The sequence below is a fragment of the Desmodus rotundus genome, chromosome 12 (genome assembly GCF_022682495.2).
Source record: "Desmodus rotundus isolate HL8 chromosome 12, HLdesRot8A.1, whole genome shotgun sequence".
NCBI classification, from domain to species: Eukaryota; Metazoa; Chordata; class Mammalia; order Chiroptera; family Phyllostomidae; genus Desmodus; species Desmodus rotundus.
Genome location: NC_071398.1, coordinates 46,408,250 through 46,421,994, shown reverse-complemented (window position 1 = coordinate 46,421,994; position 13,745 = coordinate 46,408,250). Strand labels below are relative to the sequence as shown.

General features: G+C 50.6%; 1 protein-coding gene across 7 annotated transcripts in view; it reads right to left on the bottom strand.

The window, feature by feature from the left end:
• MYH14 (myosin heavy chain 14) overlaps nucleotides 1–13,745 on the bottom strand; it is a 79,676-nt gene that overhangs the window by 34,337 nt on the left and 31,594 nt on the right. For all 7 annotated transcript variants that reach the window (XM_045200251.3, XM_045200255.2, XM_053914890.1 and 4 more), the window contains 7 exons: nucleotides 11,233–11,328; nucleotides 7,777–7,895; nucleotides 6,332–6,484; nucleotides 6,019–6,192; nucleotides 5,557–5,730; nucleotides 4,124–4,238; nucleotides 291–478 (listed from right to left, as the gene is read on the bottom strand). In XM_045200251.3, coding sequence (XP_045056186.2) covers nucleotides 291–478; nucleotides 4,124–4,238; nucleotides 5,557–5,730; nucleotides 6,019–6,192; nucleotides 6,332–6,484; nucleotides 7,777–7,895; nucleotides 11,233–11,328 — 1,019 coding nt within the window. The remainder of the gene's footprint in view (nucleotides 1–290; nucleotides 479–4,123; nucleotides 4,239–5,556; nucleotides 5,731–6,018; nucleotides 6,193–6,331; nucleotides 6,485–7,776; nucleotides 7,896–11,232; nucleotides 11,329–13,745) is intronic.

Genomic DNA, 13,745 nt, shown 5'->3' with positions numbered 1-13,745 from the left:
CTTAGGTGAATATCTGTGTTCTGTATTAGACTGTGGGAGGAGGGTTTGGCTGTGCTTCTCCCTAATGAATCCCTAGTACTTGGCACTTAGTAGGTGCTTGGTAAAATTTAAGTCCCACGAACAAATGAATTTTCCTAACAGGGCACTTATTACGGGAGGGTAGCAAGTCCCTCAAGTCACACATCTGGCCAGAGCTGAGCCTGGGACCAGATGTGGCTGGTCCGGCCAAGTCCAGTGGCCAGGCCTTTACCCACTGCCAGAGCTCCCCTTCCCTGGCCCAGGTCACTCACCCTCTTCTCGTGGTTGGGGACGATACAGCGGACAAAGCTGGGGTTGGTGTTGCTGAGCGTGGCCATGAGGCGGCTCAGGGACTCCTTGTAGAGCTGGCCCACGGTCCGGAACATGCCCCGGCGGGGACGGCCCCCTGGTGGGCCATCCCCGAGGCTGCTCACCTGCTCCAACCCCACGATGCCCTCCACTGTGGGAAGAGGAGATCAGATGGAGGGTGAGAAGGGGATCAGGGGTCACTTTTGGGGGGGCTGGGCTGGCCAAAGGTCAAGGGTCTTACTATCTACAGGGCCTGGCACTTCACCTATGAAACACTTCACACAGCCTGGTGAGGCAGCCCCATCAGACTGGTGGGCAAACTGAGTCTCAGAAAAGTGGAAGATGCACCCAGAGCCACACAACTGAGAAAATGCAGGTCCAGGACTGAAACCCAGGCAGCGTGCATCCTATCAAACACTGACCTCTGACCCCTCTTCTGCTCAAGGACATCACCTCCGTTTTCCTTACGACGGGTGAGGACAACGACAGCAAAGGCTAACTAGCACGCGTTCTGTGCCAGACACTGTTCAAAGCACTTCACACACTCCGGCTTATTTCAAAGACAATGAGAATCACTCCCATTTTACAGATGATTAAACCAAGGCACAAACACAGCACTGCTGCGTTTGAGGAGCATAAAACAGAGTCACGTTAAAAATGTAATATTCTGCCCTGGCTGGTGTGGCTCAGTGGATTGAGTGCCGGACTGCGAACCAAAGGGTCGCCAGTTCGATTCCCAGTCAGGACACATGCCTGGGTTGCGGGCCAGGTCTCCAGTTAGGGGTACCTGAGAGGCAACCAAACATTGATGTTTCTCTCCCTCTCCTTCTCCTTCCCTTCCCCTCTCTAAAAGTAAATAAATAATTTTAAAAAATGTGATAGTGCCCCCCTTGCTGGGTGGCTCCGTTGGTTGGATCGCTGTCCCGTGCACCAAAAGGTTGCGGGTTCGATGCCCAGTTGGGGGCGTGTTGGGAGGCAATTGATCGGTGTTTCTCTCTCACATCGATTTTCTCTTTCTATCTCTCTCCCTTCCTCTCTCTCTAAAGTGAATGAATACATTCTCAGGTGAGGATTTTAAAAAATGCCATAGAGTTTGGCTTTTATGTGTAATATGTGAAATAAAGCCATCTGCCTTCACATTCAGCATTTTTCTAGGAAGGCCTGACTTCATGGTCGCTGTTTCTCTATGGTCATTCGATGGTGTCACTTCAGCTAGTGAGAAACACCCACTCAAATTCAGTGATTGAATCTTCCTGGTTTCTCAGGATCCTGAGGCTGGGGCTGACTCCGATGTCCTGCTGTCCCCAGCGATGAGGGTCACCAGGGGTCAGCCAGACTATCTGCATTTAGGCACGACCTGGTGTATGGTGGGGGCTCAGATACAGCCTTTTCCTCCCTAGATTCTACGCTCCCTCCCACTGCCATACTTACAGATATTATCAAAATGATCATTACCATTTATTAAGCTCTTATAGCATAGGTAGGAGCTGAGGCTCTGGGACTCGAGGGTGCAAATCCCAGCTCTGCCACTGGCTGTGTGTTCTTAAGCTGGAGACTTAACCTTTCTGTGCTTCAATTTCCTCATCTGTGTAAGGGGGGTAATAGTACTAACACCTGCTTCAGTGGGTCATTCAGAGAATGCTATGTGTTAATAATCGTAAAAGAGCTTTGCACAATGCAAGGCACATAGTAAGTGCTCAATAAATGCCAGCTGGTAGTAGCACCACTATACTTTTGCATGCAGTTCAGTTAGAAGAAGGCATTGAATCTGGAAACTGCGGAGGGAGCCGATGAGGAGGAAGAAGAAGCGTGAGAGACCTCCTTATGAGAAAAGAGGGGACAGATGTTCAAACCAGGTTTCCGGTCCAACAGGCCCACCCTCCTGTCCAGGGAATCTCACCCATCGATGCACAGCAACACCCACCCCCTGGCGGAGAAATGGCAGACCCGCGCCTCCCTGAAGATCCTGGGGGCGACGGCAGGAAGGAGCCAAGGAAAGAGAATTGCTGGAAGCCCCCGTGTTCTGGGAAGTGAGGACAGATGTGGGGAGATGGCAAGCGATGGGGAGATGTAAAGGGAGCAGTATGAGAAGAGGGAGAGGTGGCAGAAAGAAAAAACAGAGGAAAGCGTTATTAGTCAACAGCACAGGACAAAGCAGGAGGGAAAACCTGAACACTGGCCATAAACATTTCAAGACAGGGAGACTGCCCTGTTCACCTTTGTGTCTACCCACTGAGGGCATCGATGTTTGCTGAAAGGACAAATGTCCGCTGTGAGACTTAGTACCAAAGGGGGGTGGGGGGGAGAGCTCTCCCTGGAGGATGAGTCTACATTTTATTAGATATCTTTTCCCCCTGACTGCCAGGAAGCTCAAACACTACTTTGATGCCTCCACCAGCTTGTGGCGTTTGTCTCTCTCATCTCCTTTGCCTTTTCTCCTGGGCCGCCAGGATGCTGCACATCCAAGTCTGGGCTCAGGGAAGCTATAGTAGGGACTGATGCAAGGAGAGCCCCAATTTCCTACCCCTTCCTGTGATGTGAAGCTCCTTGAGTGTGGGCTGGCCTTATGACTGCTTTGTTCAGGGGAATTGCGGGAGAAGTAACATTGTGCCGCCATTGCCACTTTCTCTCTTGGAACCCTTTGAGGGTTCAGCCACATACAGTGTGGGACATGTGAGGGATTGCTGGGGACATCATGTGCCCCTGAATGAGGCACAGATGTTTAAACCAGTGGGCTGGGTGGGGGTGGATTTTCAGTCTGAAGGAGATGATTCTCATAGCAGAATCTGGTTTGGTCGCTGAACAGCAAACACCACTTTTCAATCCCTCTTGTGTAAACTCTTTGAGACACAAACATCAAATTTTTCTCTCTCAACTCAGCTCACAAGATCAAGGTACCCCAGGCCTTTTTGCTCCATGAGTTCATTTTGGAAACCACTCATCTTGCTTATTTTGTTCTCTTGTCTAATTGCATTGGCTGGCATTTCTACAATTATGCTTTTCACTTTAATCAAAGACTAAGGCCAACGGACAGCTTCTGGGAACCTGGAATTGGAAAAAATCAAGATGCTGGTGCTGCCAGTTGTATAAAATCATTTCTCAAACCTCCTCTAAGGATGGGGGGCAACAGACAAGGCTTGCAAAAGTACAGGGTTTTACCCCAAAGGCACTTGGCTTTTCTGCCCATGCCTCTTAGAGGTGTCATTCTGAAAAGGCTGATGGGCAAATTCACATGGGTCTTGTTGGAGCAAGAAAACTCCAAAACTATATCTCAGTCTGTTGCTTCTTTCTTCTTCCTGGGGGCCCTACAGGGAACTTTGTGAGAGAGCAAAGAAAGAAAAAGTCTAAAAGCTGATCAACCTGTAAAACGCCACCCTTCTGAGCTCTCTTGTTATTAATTCTTTTCCAGTCGAATCTCTTTTCAGGGATCATATGCCATCTACAAATAATGTGGTCTCTTTCTTTACAATACTGACATACTTATTTCTTTTTCTGGCCTGATTGCATAGGTTAGTATTGCCAAAATGGTGTTTCACAACGTGTTGACAGTGGGCACCCTTGTCTCATTTAAGGAGTGTTTTATCATTGAATATGATGCTGGCTTGAGACATCAATCAATCAACACTAATTGGGAACACATGTGTGAGACTGTCTGGCCTGCCTGCCTAAGTTCTGCATCTGAGCAGACATCTCAGCCTCTGGACCAAAGGTGCTCACGTTGTGGGTTGGGAGAAGGGACACCCGGAGGTCCAGACACAGAGCCCGGGGAGTAGGGGGTGGGGGATCCAGTCCTCACCATCTTTCCAGATCTCCGCCGTTAACCGATCTGTGCTCTGGTGCAGCAGGGCTGCGACGTTGTCATTCAGAGGGTCCATGTTTTTCATCAGCCACTCATTGGCCTTGTAATCCACCTGCATGAAGTCAGGCATTGAAAGGTGATGAACGTGCAGGTTCACTGGCTCTCCCGATTTGCCACCTCTGGCATTCACCACAGGAGAGAGGGCGTTGGTGCCACCTTGTGTCCATATCTTGAACTGCACCCCCCACCCCCAGCATGACTCCTCTCCCTTTACTTCTCCGCACACCTCGGACCCGGTCCGTCACCATTTTCTTCCTTATTCATTCTACTCCGGACACGCTTGCTGGCTTCTGCACTCGTCCTCAAACATGCAACCTCGTTTCCACCTCAACGTTTTTACCCTAGCCGTCCCAGCCGCCCGGGTTTCCCTCTTTGTGGATTTTCCCACGCATGACTGCTTAGGAGAATTCGGGGGTTTGCTTTGAGAGTTCCACAGAGTCACAGTCTTGATACCGACTCCCCCCACCAGACAGGGGCTCCCGGAGGCCAGGGCCTGGGCCTGACTCATCTCAGCACAGGGCTGGCACCAGGAGGCCTTAGAAAATGTTTGGGAAACTTAGTTCCATACGCAGGACACCCACGGGGCTCCGGCCTCCCAGCCGCAGTGCATGCCATTCCCTCCACCTGCAGAGCCCTTCCCCCTCCCCCTCCCCCGGCCTTTCCCGCACCGGTTACACATCATTTAGACCATACGGCCCCCAAGCCAAATCGCGACTGCCGACTCTTTTTGGAAATAAAGTTTTATTGGAATACAGCCTCCGTGTGTGTATTCATTTCTGTATTCCCTGTGGCTTCCCTCACGCTGCAGTGGCAGAACTGAGGCATGTGACAGAGTGAGTGGCCCCCAAACTGAAACTATTTACAAAAAATGTTTGCCGACCCTGGGTTTGGATTTCAGATCAAGCATCACGCTCCTCTGTGGAAACTTCCCCGGAGTTACTCCTCTGGGCTTTGACTTTGACCCCGCCCTCAGCCTTCCACCCCAATTGCCTGTATTTGCCTTCCTTCCAGTAAGGAAATTTATAAGGACAGAAACCATGTTTGACTTGGGTCCCCAGCTTCTGAGCACACAAAAGACACTTGTTTGCTGAATGAGTGGATAAAATGCACATAATTCCTCACTTGACAAACTCCTATTCATTCCTCAAAGCCTATTATAAATATCCCCTCCTGGAGGAAGCCTTTGTTGACTTCATCAGACAGTGCTCACTCCTGCTTGGGCTTTCCTAGCTCCTGCCTTGGCTGGGTCCTGTCCTAGTGGACATTCGGTGGCCCCTCCTCTCCCTCTGCACCCTCTCCTACATTTGCAATTTGCAGCCGAGTTGCTGCCACTCTGCACACAGGCCCCAAGGCTGGCCCCAGTCCCCTACCTTGCCAGCATAGTGCAAGACACTGAAGTCAGCCTGGTCCCGCAGGTGCCTGGGCCTCTGGAACTTGGGGTGGCCGCCCTGCTCCTGGGCCACCTTCTCTACAAAGGACTTGTCTGTGGCCTTCGGGAACCAGCACTCCTCATCCAGCAGGGCCAGGAGTCCAGGGGGGTTGGCCTGACGATGGACAGGAAGGGGAGAGTAGGTCAGATTCCCCAAATACTGGACACTTAGGCTGTGGCTAGTTTTCAGTTTTTATAAGTGACACTGGACAGAGAACCACACAGAACAACAGTTAGTCACAGCCGCAGATTAGCCCTGTGACTGGAGCTGGGCCCCGTGGTGGGCACAGTCCAGGTCCTGCTCTTGTAGCAGTCACACAGAATGATGTCCTCTTCTCCTTTTCACTGACCGGGAGGCCCGAGGCCCAAGGAGGTGGGGGGAGATGGGCGTGGGTTTGCTCACCGGCCGCTCGATGAGGTCGATGCAGGGCTGTAGGTCAAGGCCAAAGTCGAGGAAGGTCCAGGGGATGCCCTCGCGCTGGTACTCCTCCTGCTCCAGCACGAACATGGTGTGGTTGAAAAGCTGCTGCAGCTTCTCATTGGTGTAGTTGATGCACAGCTGCTCGAAGGAGTTCAGCTGCAGGGATGAGGGGATGCGTGAGAGAGGGGACAAGGACCTGGAGTAGGGGCAGAGACCCAGAGACAGGGGGACAGAGAGAGAGGGACAGGGCAGCGTGATGGAGCCCTGAGGCCCCAGCTGGGCATGAAGCACAGACCTGGAAGATCTCGAAGCCTGCGATGTCCAGGATGCCCAGGAAGGAGGCACCCTGGCGGGGGCTGCGGTCCAGTGCCCGGTTGAGGCGCAGGACGAGCCAGCGGAAGAGGCGCTCATAGGTGGCCTTGGCCAGGGCTTCCAGCGCAAAGTCAGCCTGCGTGCGGCACAGGATGAAGAGTGAGGGCCCAGCATGCACATCAGTCGCCCAGTCTGTCCTCTGGGGCCAGCGAGGAGACACTGGGCCTGCATCCCCCCATCCCCACCTCCACCATGGTTCAAGAATGACGACCTTAGCAGCGGCATGACGATCTTAGCAGCGGCCAACCATTACTCAGCCCTTCTGTGCTCCGAGCACTGTGTGAAGCCCTCAGGGCTCATTAGTTCATTAAACCAACCCCTCCTCTATCCACCTCCTGAACAATTAGCAAAACAGTTAAGAGGGTGGATTCTAGAGCCTGACAACCTGGGTTTGAATCCTGCCTCTGCCACTTAGAGGCTGTGTTACCTCAGGCTGTGAAAAAACCTCTCTCAGCCTCTTCTTAATCAGTGAAATGGGTCCTAATAGAACCTCAGCTGAGAGTGGAATCACAGCCAGTGTGACCTCTGGTCCCCAGTCCTCATCTTCCCCATTGTGTCTCCTTCATCCCAGAGCCCTGAGTACCCAGCCTGGGGTAGATCTGGGGTAGATCCTGAGAACTGCCACCTGGGGTTAACTTCTTCCCACCCCCCACCACTGCCAGCTGGTCTGAGCCACACTGTCCTTTGCGTGGATTATGGCGGCAGCCTCCTCCGGACTCCCTGCTTCCACTTGTGCACCCCCCACAACTCCGTTCTCCACACTGAAGACAAGGGGGTCTTTATGAAAAAAAACAAACGGAATCAAATCTCTCCCTGGCTTTACCTGGCTTAAACCCTCGCTGGCCTCCTGCTGCAGCCTGAAGAAAACTCACCTCCTCGCTGTGGCTGCTAGGACCCTGCGTGATCTGTCCCCTCCCAACCGCTCTGCCTGCAGTTTCAACCACCCTCTTCACCCACCTCCTTCATGTCCCCACCTCGACAAGCTTCTTTCAACCCCAGGGCTTTGCGCGGGGCTGTCCCCTCTGCCTTAACCGGTCTGGGTCTCAGCTGGAACTTTACCTCCTCCGAGAGGCCCTTCCTGACCCCCCCAGCCCTCTCCTTCGCAGAAGGCATCCCTGTCTACAAGCACAAGCACCCTGCTTATCTTCGTGTATCATGTTTTCTTACTACAGCCTGCGTTCCAAGTTGCCGACGCTGCTTTCATTCCCCGGACGCAGCCCAGAGCCGCGAACTGAGCAAACAGCAAAAGTTTGAGCGAGTGAGGAAACACGGCCTCAGACACTTAAAGACCCAGGAGCCGGGGTCGGGGTGGGTGGGGTGGGTGGGGTGGGGCCCTATCCCCGCACCGCCTCCCCCCAGCACGCCCACCTGCTCCTTCGTCTGCGCTTTCTGCACGTAGTCTCGGCCAACTTTGATGCGGGGGGTGAGTAGGGCGCGGGAGAAATCCGTCACCCCCAGTCCCAGCAGGCGGCAGAGCTTCTGGGCAGCTGAGGACGACAGGCACCCAGATCTGTTCCGCGTTCAGCACCGGGAAGCCGCACCGCGCCCGCCCGCCCGCCCGCCCGCCGCGGGGGAACGAGGCCTCCTCCCCACCTTCCCCCCACCCCCGGCCTTTCCCACTGGAGGCAGGCATCACAGGTCCTAACAGTGTGCAGGTCCTCTGTGGGGGGCCCAGCAATTCTCTTCTGGGACCCCCAAGTGGGCGAAAATAGTTTCGATGTGAGCAAAGACTGGACTACGGGGCTGTTTGAATGGGGGATGGGAAAATATCCGATGAAGCAAGTGTGACAAAATGTTAATGTTGGAATCTAGAATCTCTCTAGGTGGTGGGTATCTGGGAGTTTATTAGAAAATTCTTTCAACTTTTCTGTAAGTTTGAAGATTTCCTAATAAAATGTTGGGGGGCAAGATATCAGAATAAGAGTTCATTGAGGTGGCCAAACCCAAAATAAACACTTAAAAATTCATTGCTTTTCTATATTGTGGAAAAGAGGGAAAATGTAAAAATAAACTAAAAACACCATTTACACTGACAAAAAAAAAAAAAGTAAACAGTCGAGAGTGAAGAGGACAGGGAATGAAGCCCTTTGGCAAAAGCAGAAACAGCCCTGGCCCAGTAGCTCTGTTAGTTGGAGCATCATTCCATACACCAAAAGGTCATGGGTTCGATCCTTGGTGAGGGCACATGCCTAGGTTGCAGGTTCAATCCCCAGTCAGGGCGTGTACAGGAGGCAACTGGTCGATGTTTCCCACGTCTATGTTTCTCCCTCCCTCTCTCTCTCCACTTCTCTCTAACATCAACAAATATATTTTCAGGTGAGGATTTTTTAAAATATTTTCAAAAATGAAGAAACACAACATGTTTCTAAACAAATCTTTCAATGTTTCTACATGTCTGGAAAATGTTTTACAAGAAAACATTGGGGCAAAATTATGTTGGAAACTATTTAATAAAATAGAGCAAAGGCCCCTGGCTGGTGTAGCTCAGTGGACTGAGCACAGGCCTGAGATCCAAAGGTTCTCTGGTTCGATTCCCAGTCAGGGCATGTGCCTTGGTTGAGGGCCAGGTCCCCAGTAGGGGGCGGGTGAGAGGCAACCACACATTGATGTCTCTCTCCCTCTCTGTCTCCTTTCCCCTCTCTCTCAAAATAAACAAATAAAATCTTTTAAAAAAACACTAAACTTTGTAGGAAAAAAATGCATGGGAAAATGCTTAGGTGGCAAAATGTTTAACATGTTTTTGCAGGCCACAGGGGTGCGGCTGCACGGGCAGGTATGTTTCTTCTTTCTCCTCTGAATGAAAATGAGAATCAAGAAGTGTTTTCATTCTGGCCGGGTGACTCAGTTGGTCGGAGTGTTGTCCTGTAAACCGAAAAGTCTCAGGTTCGATCCCCAGTCAGGGCAAATGCCTGGGTTGCAGGTTCGTCCCTGGTTGGGGCACATACGAGAGACAACTGATCAATGTTTCTCTCTCACACTGATGCTTCTCTCCCTCTCTCTCTCCCTCTCTTGCCTTCTCTTCCTAAAACAAATCAGTAAGCATGTCCTCGGGTGAGAATTAAAAAAAGAAAAAATGTTTTCAAGCATTTATCTGATAGGGGTGCAACCCAGGACAGCTGTGAATGTGGCCCAACACAAAATCGTAAATTTATTTTAAACATTATGAGATTTTTTTTGTGATTACATGTCGCAATGTATTTCATGTGTGGCCCAAGACAACTCTTCTTCTTCCAGTGCAGCCCAGAGCCGCCAAAAGGTTGGACACCCCTGAATCACTTCCCTAGTAGAAAAAGTTACCCCTGGCTCCTATAGCTCAGTGTTTTGAGTGCAGGCCTGCGAACCAAAAGGCTGCCAGTTTGATTCCCAGTCATGGCAAATGCCTGGATTGTGGGCCAGGTCCCCAGCAGGGGTGCTCAAGAGGCAACCACACATTGATGTTTCTCTCTCTCCTTCCCCTTTCTCTAAAACCAAATAAATACAGTATTTAAAAATAAAACAAAAGAAAAACAGTTACTACCAATACTCAGACCCAGCAAAAATGAAAAAGAAAAAATACAAACACCTGGGAGAAAACACACCAAAATGCCAACAAAGATTACTTCTCAGAGGTCCTGAGGATTTAAATTTCTTTCTGTTTTTGTTGTTGTTGTTGTTGTTTTTTGCAGAGGGTGCAATTGCAGTTTCTAATTCTCCTACAGTAAACTTGCATTATATGGGAAGTAGTTAAGTACCAAAAGAAGTAACTTGGAGTACTACGCTGCCAGTAACAAGGTGGCTTTATAGGGGTCTAAGCCTTTGCCCTTTGCTGGCTGGGGAATCCAGTGGGCTGCTTCTCCCATTAATGCTTGCAAATGCAGAAAGAGTGAAATACACCGGATTTCAAAGGAGACCAATTACAATGATACCCAGTTCTCCTCACAGGCCCCAGATGAAGAAGCCCTGGTACAGTTCTAGTTAAAAACCTTGAAAAGTTACCCCCAATGCATGAAGGGAAAAAAGCAGGTTTCCAAACAGTTGATAAGATCTGGTCCCAATTCTGCAAATCAAATGAACATGTGGGCAAACTGCACCCATCGGCTGTGTGAACAGATCCCCAATGCCCCGAGTGATGGCTCTGATCCACACACTGGGGGATACCCCTTCCTTCATATTTTTGGTGCGAGACCACTTTTGAAAATCAGCCCCTAGGATTTTATAATCAGGACACAAAGCTCTTTCCGTCTTGAGGGGAAAGGGATATGAAGCGTGATTCCATTTCTGTGACAATTATTTCCACATGGATACCGACACAGAACAAAGCCCAGAGAGAAATATCCTGAAATGTTAGCAGTAATTATCCCTCAGGAGTATGATTATGGGTAATTTTCCTGCCTTTACACTGTTCTATCTGTCAGATTTTCCCCCATCCAGCTTGTATTATTTTGTAATAACAAGGAAGCAGAGCTATCTCCATCTCGATTAAAAAAAAAAAAAAAGAATATCGACTATAATTCTGCTTTTGAAAGGCAAAAAAAAAAGAAAAAATATATATATACACATACACGCAAGCACTGGGACCCAGAGGAGATGTGCCCAATGCCAATGGCAGGTCTCTCCAGGGGGCTGGGATGCCTGGGACCCTGCTGTCCCCTATTTGGTGTGCTGGTATTGTTCAAACTGTCACCAGGGATCACACTTTTACAACAGGAGAAGTGTGGGGAAATGCTACTTTGGTAAAGACTCAGCAAAGGGCAGGAAATCAGAGTGGCCTGCTGGGGAGGGGCGCTGTGTTCAGGGACCGGAACACAGCATCGCGTGGGTGGGCAGCAGGCCAGGGGGTGTCACCTGTGTTGTCGGGCATGGAGGCTTGATCCGTATTGCGCTCTCTCTTCAGGACGATGTTGCCAAACTGGAGAACCGCTGAGACCATCCGCAGCATGGCTAAGGGGCGGCAGAGAGAGAGAGAGACAGACAGACAGACAGATCACTATGCTCCAGACACTATGTGTGGGCTTAACTAGCCCCTTAGAAATCTAGCTTTAAGCGCCTGTGTCAGCCCCCTGGCTGGTGTGGCTCAGTGGATTGAGCGCAGGCCTGCAACCCAAAGCGTTGCCAGTTTGATTCCCAGTCAGGGCACATGCCTGGGTTGTGGGCCAAGTCCCCAGTTCAGGGTGCACGAGATGTCTCTCTCCCTCTCCTTTCCTCCCCATCTCTCTAAAAATAAATCGTTAACAAAATAAATAATACAGGAATAAACTCTGCCGTTTCACTCAGAGCTGTGCACCCACATCTGCCCCTCCCTGTGGCTTCATTCATATTGAACTCATGGCCAACAGCACTATACTGCCTGCCTGAAGAAAGCTCATCTGACAGGCGCATTTTCTCCGTAAGGTACATCCCAGCCTCCCTGTGCTTAGGGATGCCAGCCAGAGCTTCTACCCTTGGAAGGCATTATATACTGTGAGCTCACCAACAACAATGAAAAAATACAAAAACAGACCACAGTAAGGACACTGGTTTACAGCACCGAGAGCTGGAACAAGGCGGCAGGGCATCCCCTGTGGGGCCTCCATGAGCACGCACCGGGCAACTCAAATCCTCCCCCGCTCTGTGAATGACGGCCAATGCACCAGGAGGTTGGGGTTACAAATAAATGTAGTGTGCAGGGGAGTTCCCAAATGCAGAAATGAGGATGTACACGTGGTCCCCAACGTACTATGGGTCGAATTATGATTTTTCAAATTTACGAGGGTGCAAAAGTAATACACCTTCAGTGGAGACCATACTGTGGTTTATCAGTAGGTAACCCCATGGTAAGTCTAAGAGCGTCTGTGCAGAGCAGCTAGAAAGCTTGTCAAAGGTGGGCAATGCTGCCCCCTAGTGTACGTCTCAGGGAGGTGTAGGGTTTGGTTGATGGAAAAATGGGGGCCCTGAAGCAGCCTGCAGGGTGTTTCTGGATGTCACAGGGAGTGGGCAGGCGAGGACAGGAAGCAGACATCCCTCTGGACCTCAAAGCATTGCCCACATCCCGTGCGACTCCTAAACATCCCGTTGGACAGTCACATCGGTGAAATACTGGTTTCTCATGAACGGACACGAATCCCAACTGCTTCACGCATAAACACCGAAGGGTTTGGTTTTAACACACAGCGAACTTTCCAGGAGGGGAGCCACTGTGCAATCCGAGGAAAGACTGTTGTTGGTTTTGCTCAGAATTTCCTTTAGATTCGATCAGCATTTGAGAACCCTCTCGCTTCCAACAGCAACACTGCACGCGGTATTTGAGTCGAGCACGCAACACGCCTACAACAGCCTGGGCTTGTATCCGCTGCTCTCATGGGGATGCCACGCATCAGGGCACGCACCAGGCGCCTCACAGCTGTCAGGTCTAGGACAGTCTTCACGATTTACGGACTGAAATGGACACTGACTTAAAAAAAAAAAAATTCTACATGCCACGTCTTGTTCCAAATACTTACGGAAGAACTCATTTAACTTCCGTAACAACTCGATGAGGCAAGTCCTGCAATAGCAAATTACAGTGAGGAAACTGAGTAAAGTCCCCACTTGACAGATGGGGAAACCGAGGCACATCGGGTAATGAACTTGCCTAGGATCTTCGAGCTCATAAGAGGCAGACCTAAGATTTGAACCCTGGCAGTCTGACTCTGGCGTCTATATTCTTAACGAGTGTGGTTCCTTTTTCTTCCCTCTTTCAGCATAAAATTCGAATGTAAACACTTACATCCAGTACACGCACAGAACCGTACAAATAACTCCCTACTCAATGAGTCTTTATGAAGAGAAGGCACCTGGGAGCCAGCTCCACGGTCGCCCCCTGCTGGCCACTCACTGAACGCGGATGAATTTCACAATCACAGGGTTGCGAGGACGAAGCCAGGCACCAACGTGTGCGTACTGTATGGGTCTGTTTGTGCCAAATTCAAGAACAGGCGACATAACTCCATGCTGTTAGACGCCAGAATAATGGTTACATTCAGGGGGTGCCGGTGATGGGAAAGGACACGAGGTGCTGGTTCTGCCCAGCTTTCACTTGCCGAAGTCCCCAGCTAGACGCTTGCAGCCCTTGCGCATTTTTTGGTGCCTGTGCTATCTCGTGCTACGTCGTTTACTTAGAAAAAGTGGGTGGTGCAGGGGTGAGGAGGGTGTACCCTCCTGGGATACTCCTGCCAAAAATGCGTAACAGAATCTAATCACGAGGAAACACACCCAAGTTCGAGACAAAACAACTGGTCTGTAATTGTCAAAAGTGTCAAGGTCATGAACGATACAGACAGACTCAGGAACCGTGCCAGGAGGACAGAGAGTGCAGCATGATGACTAGACGCAACCTGTGA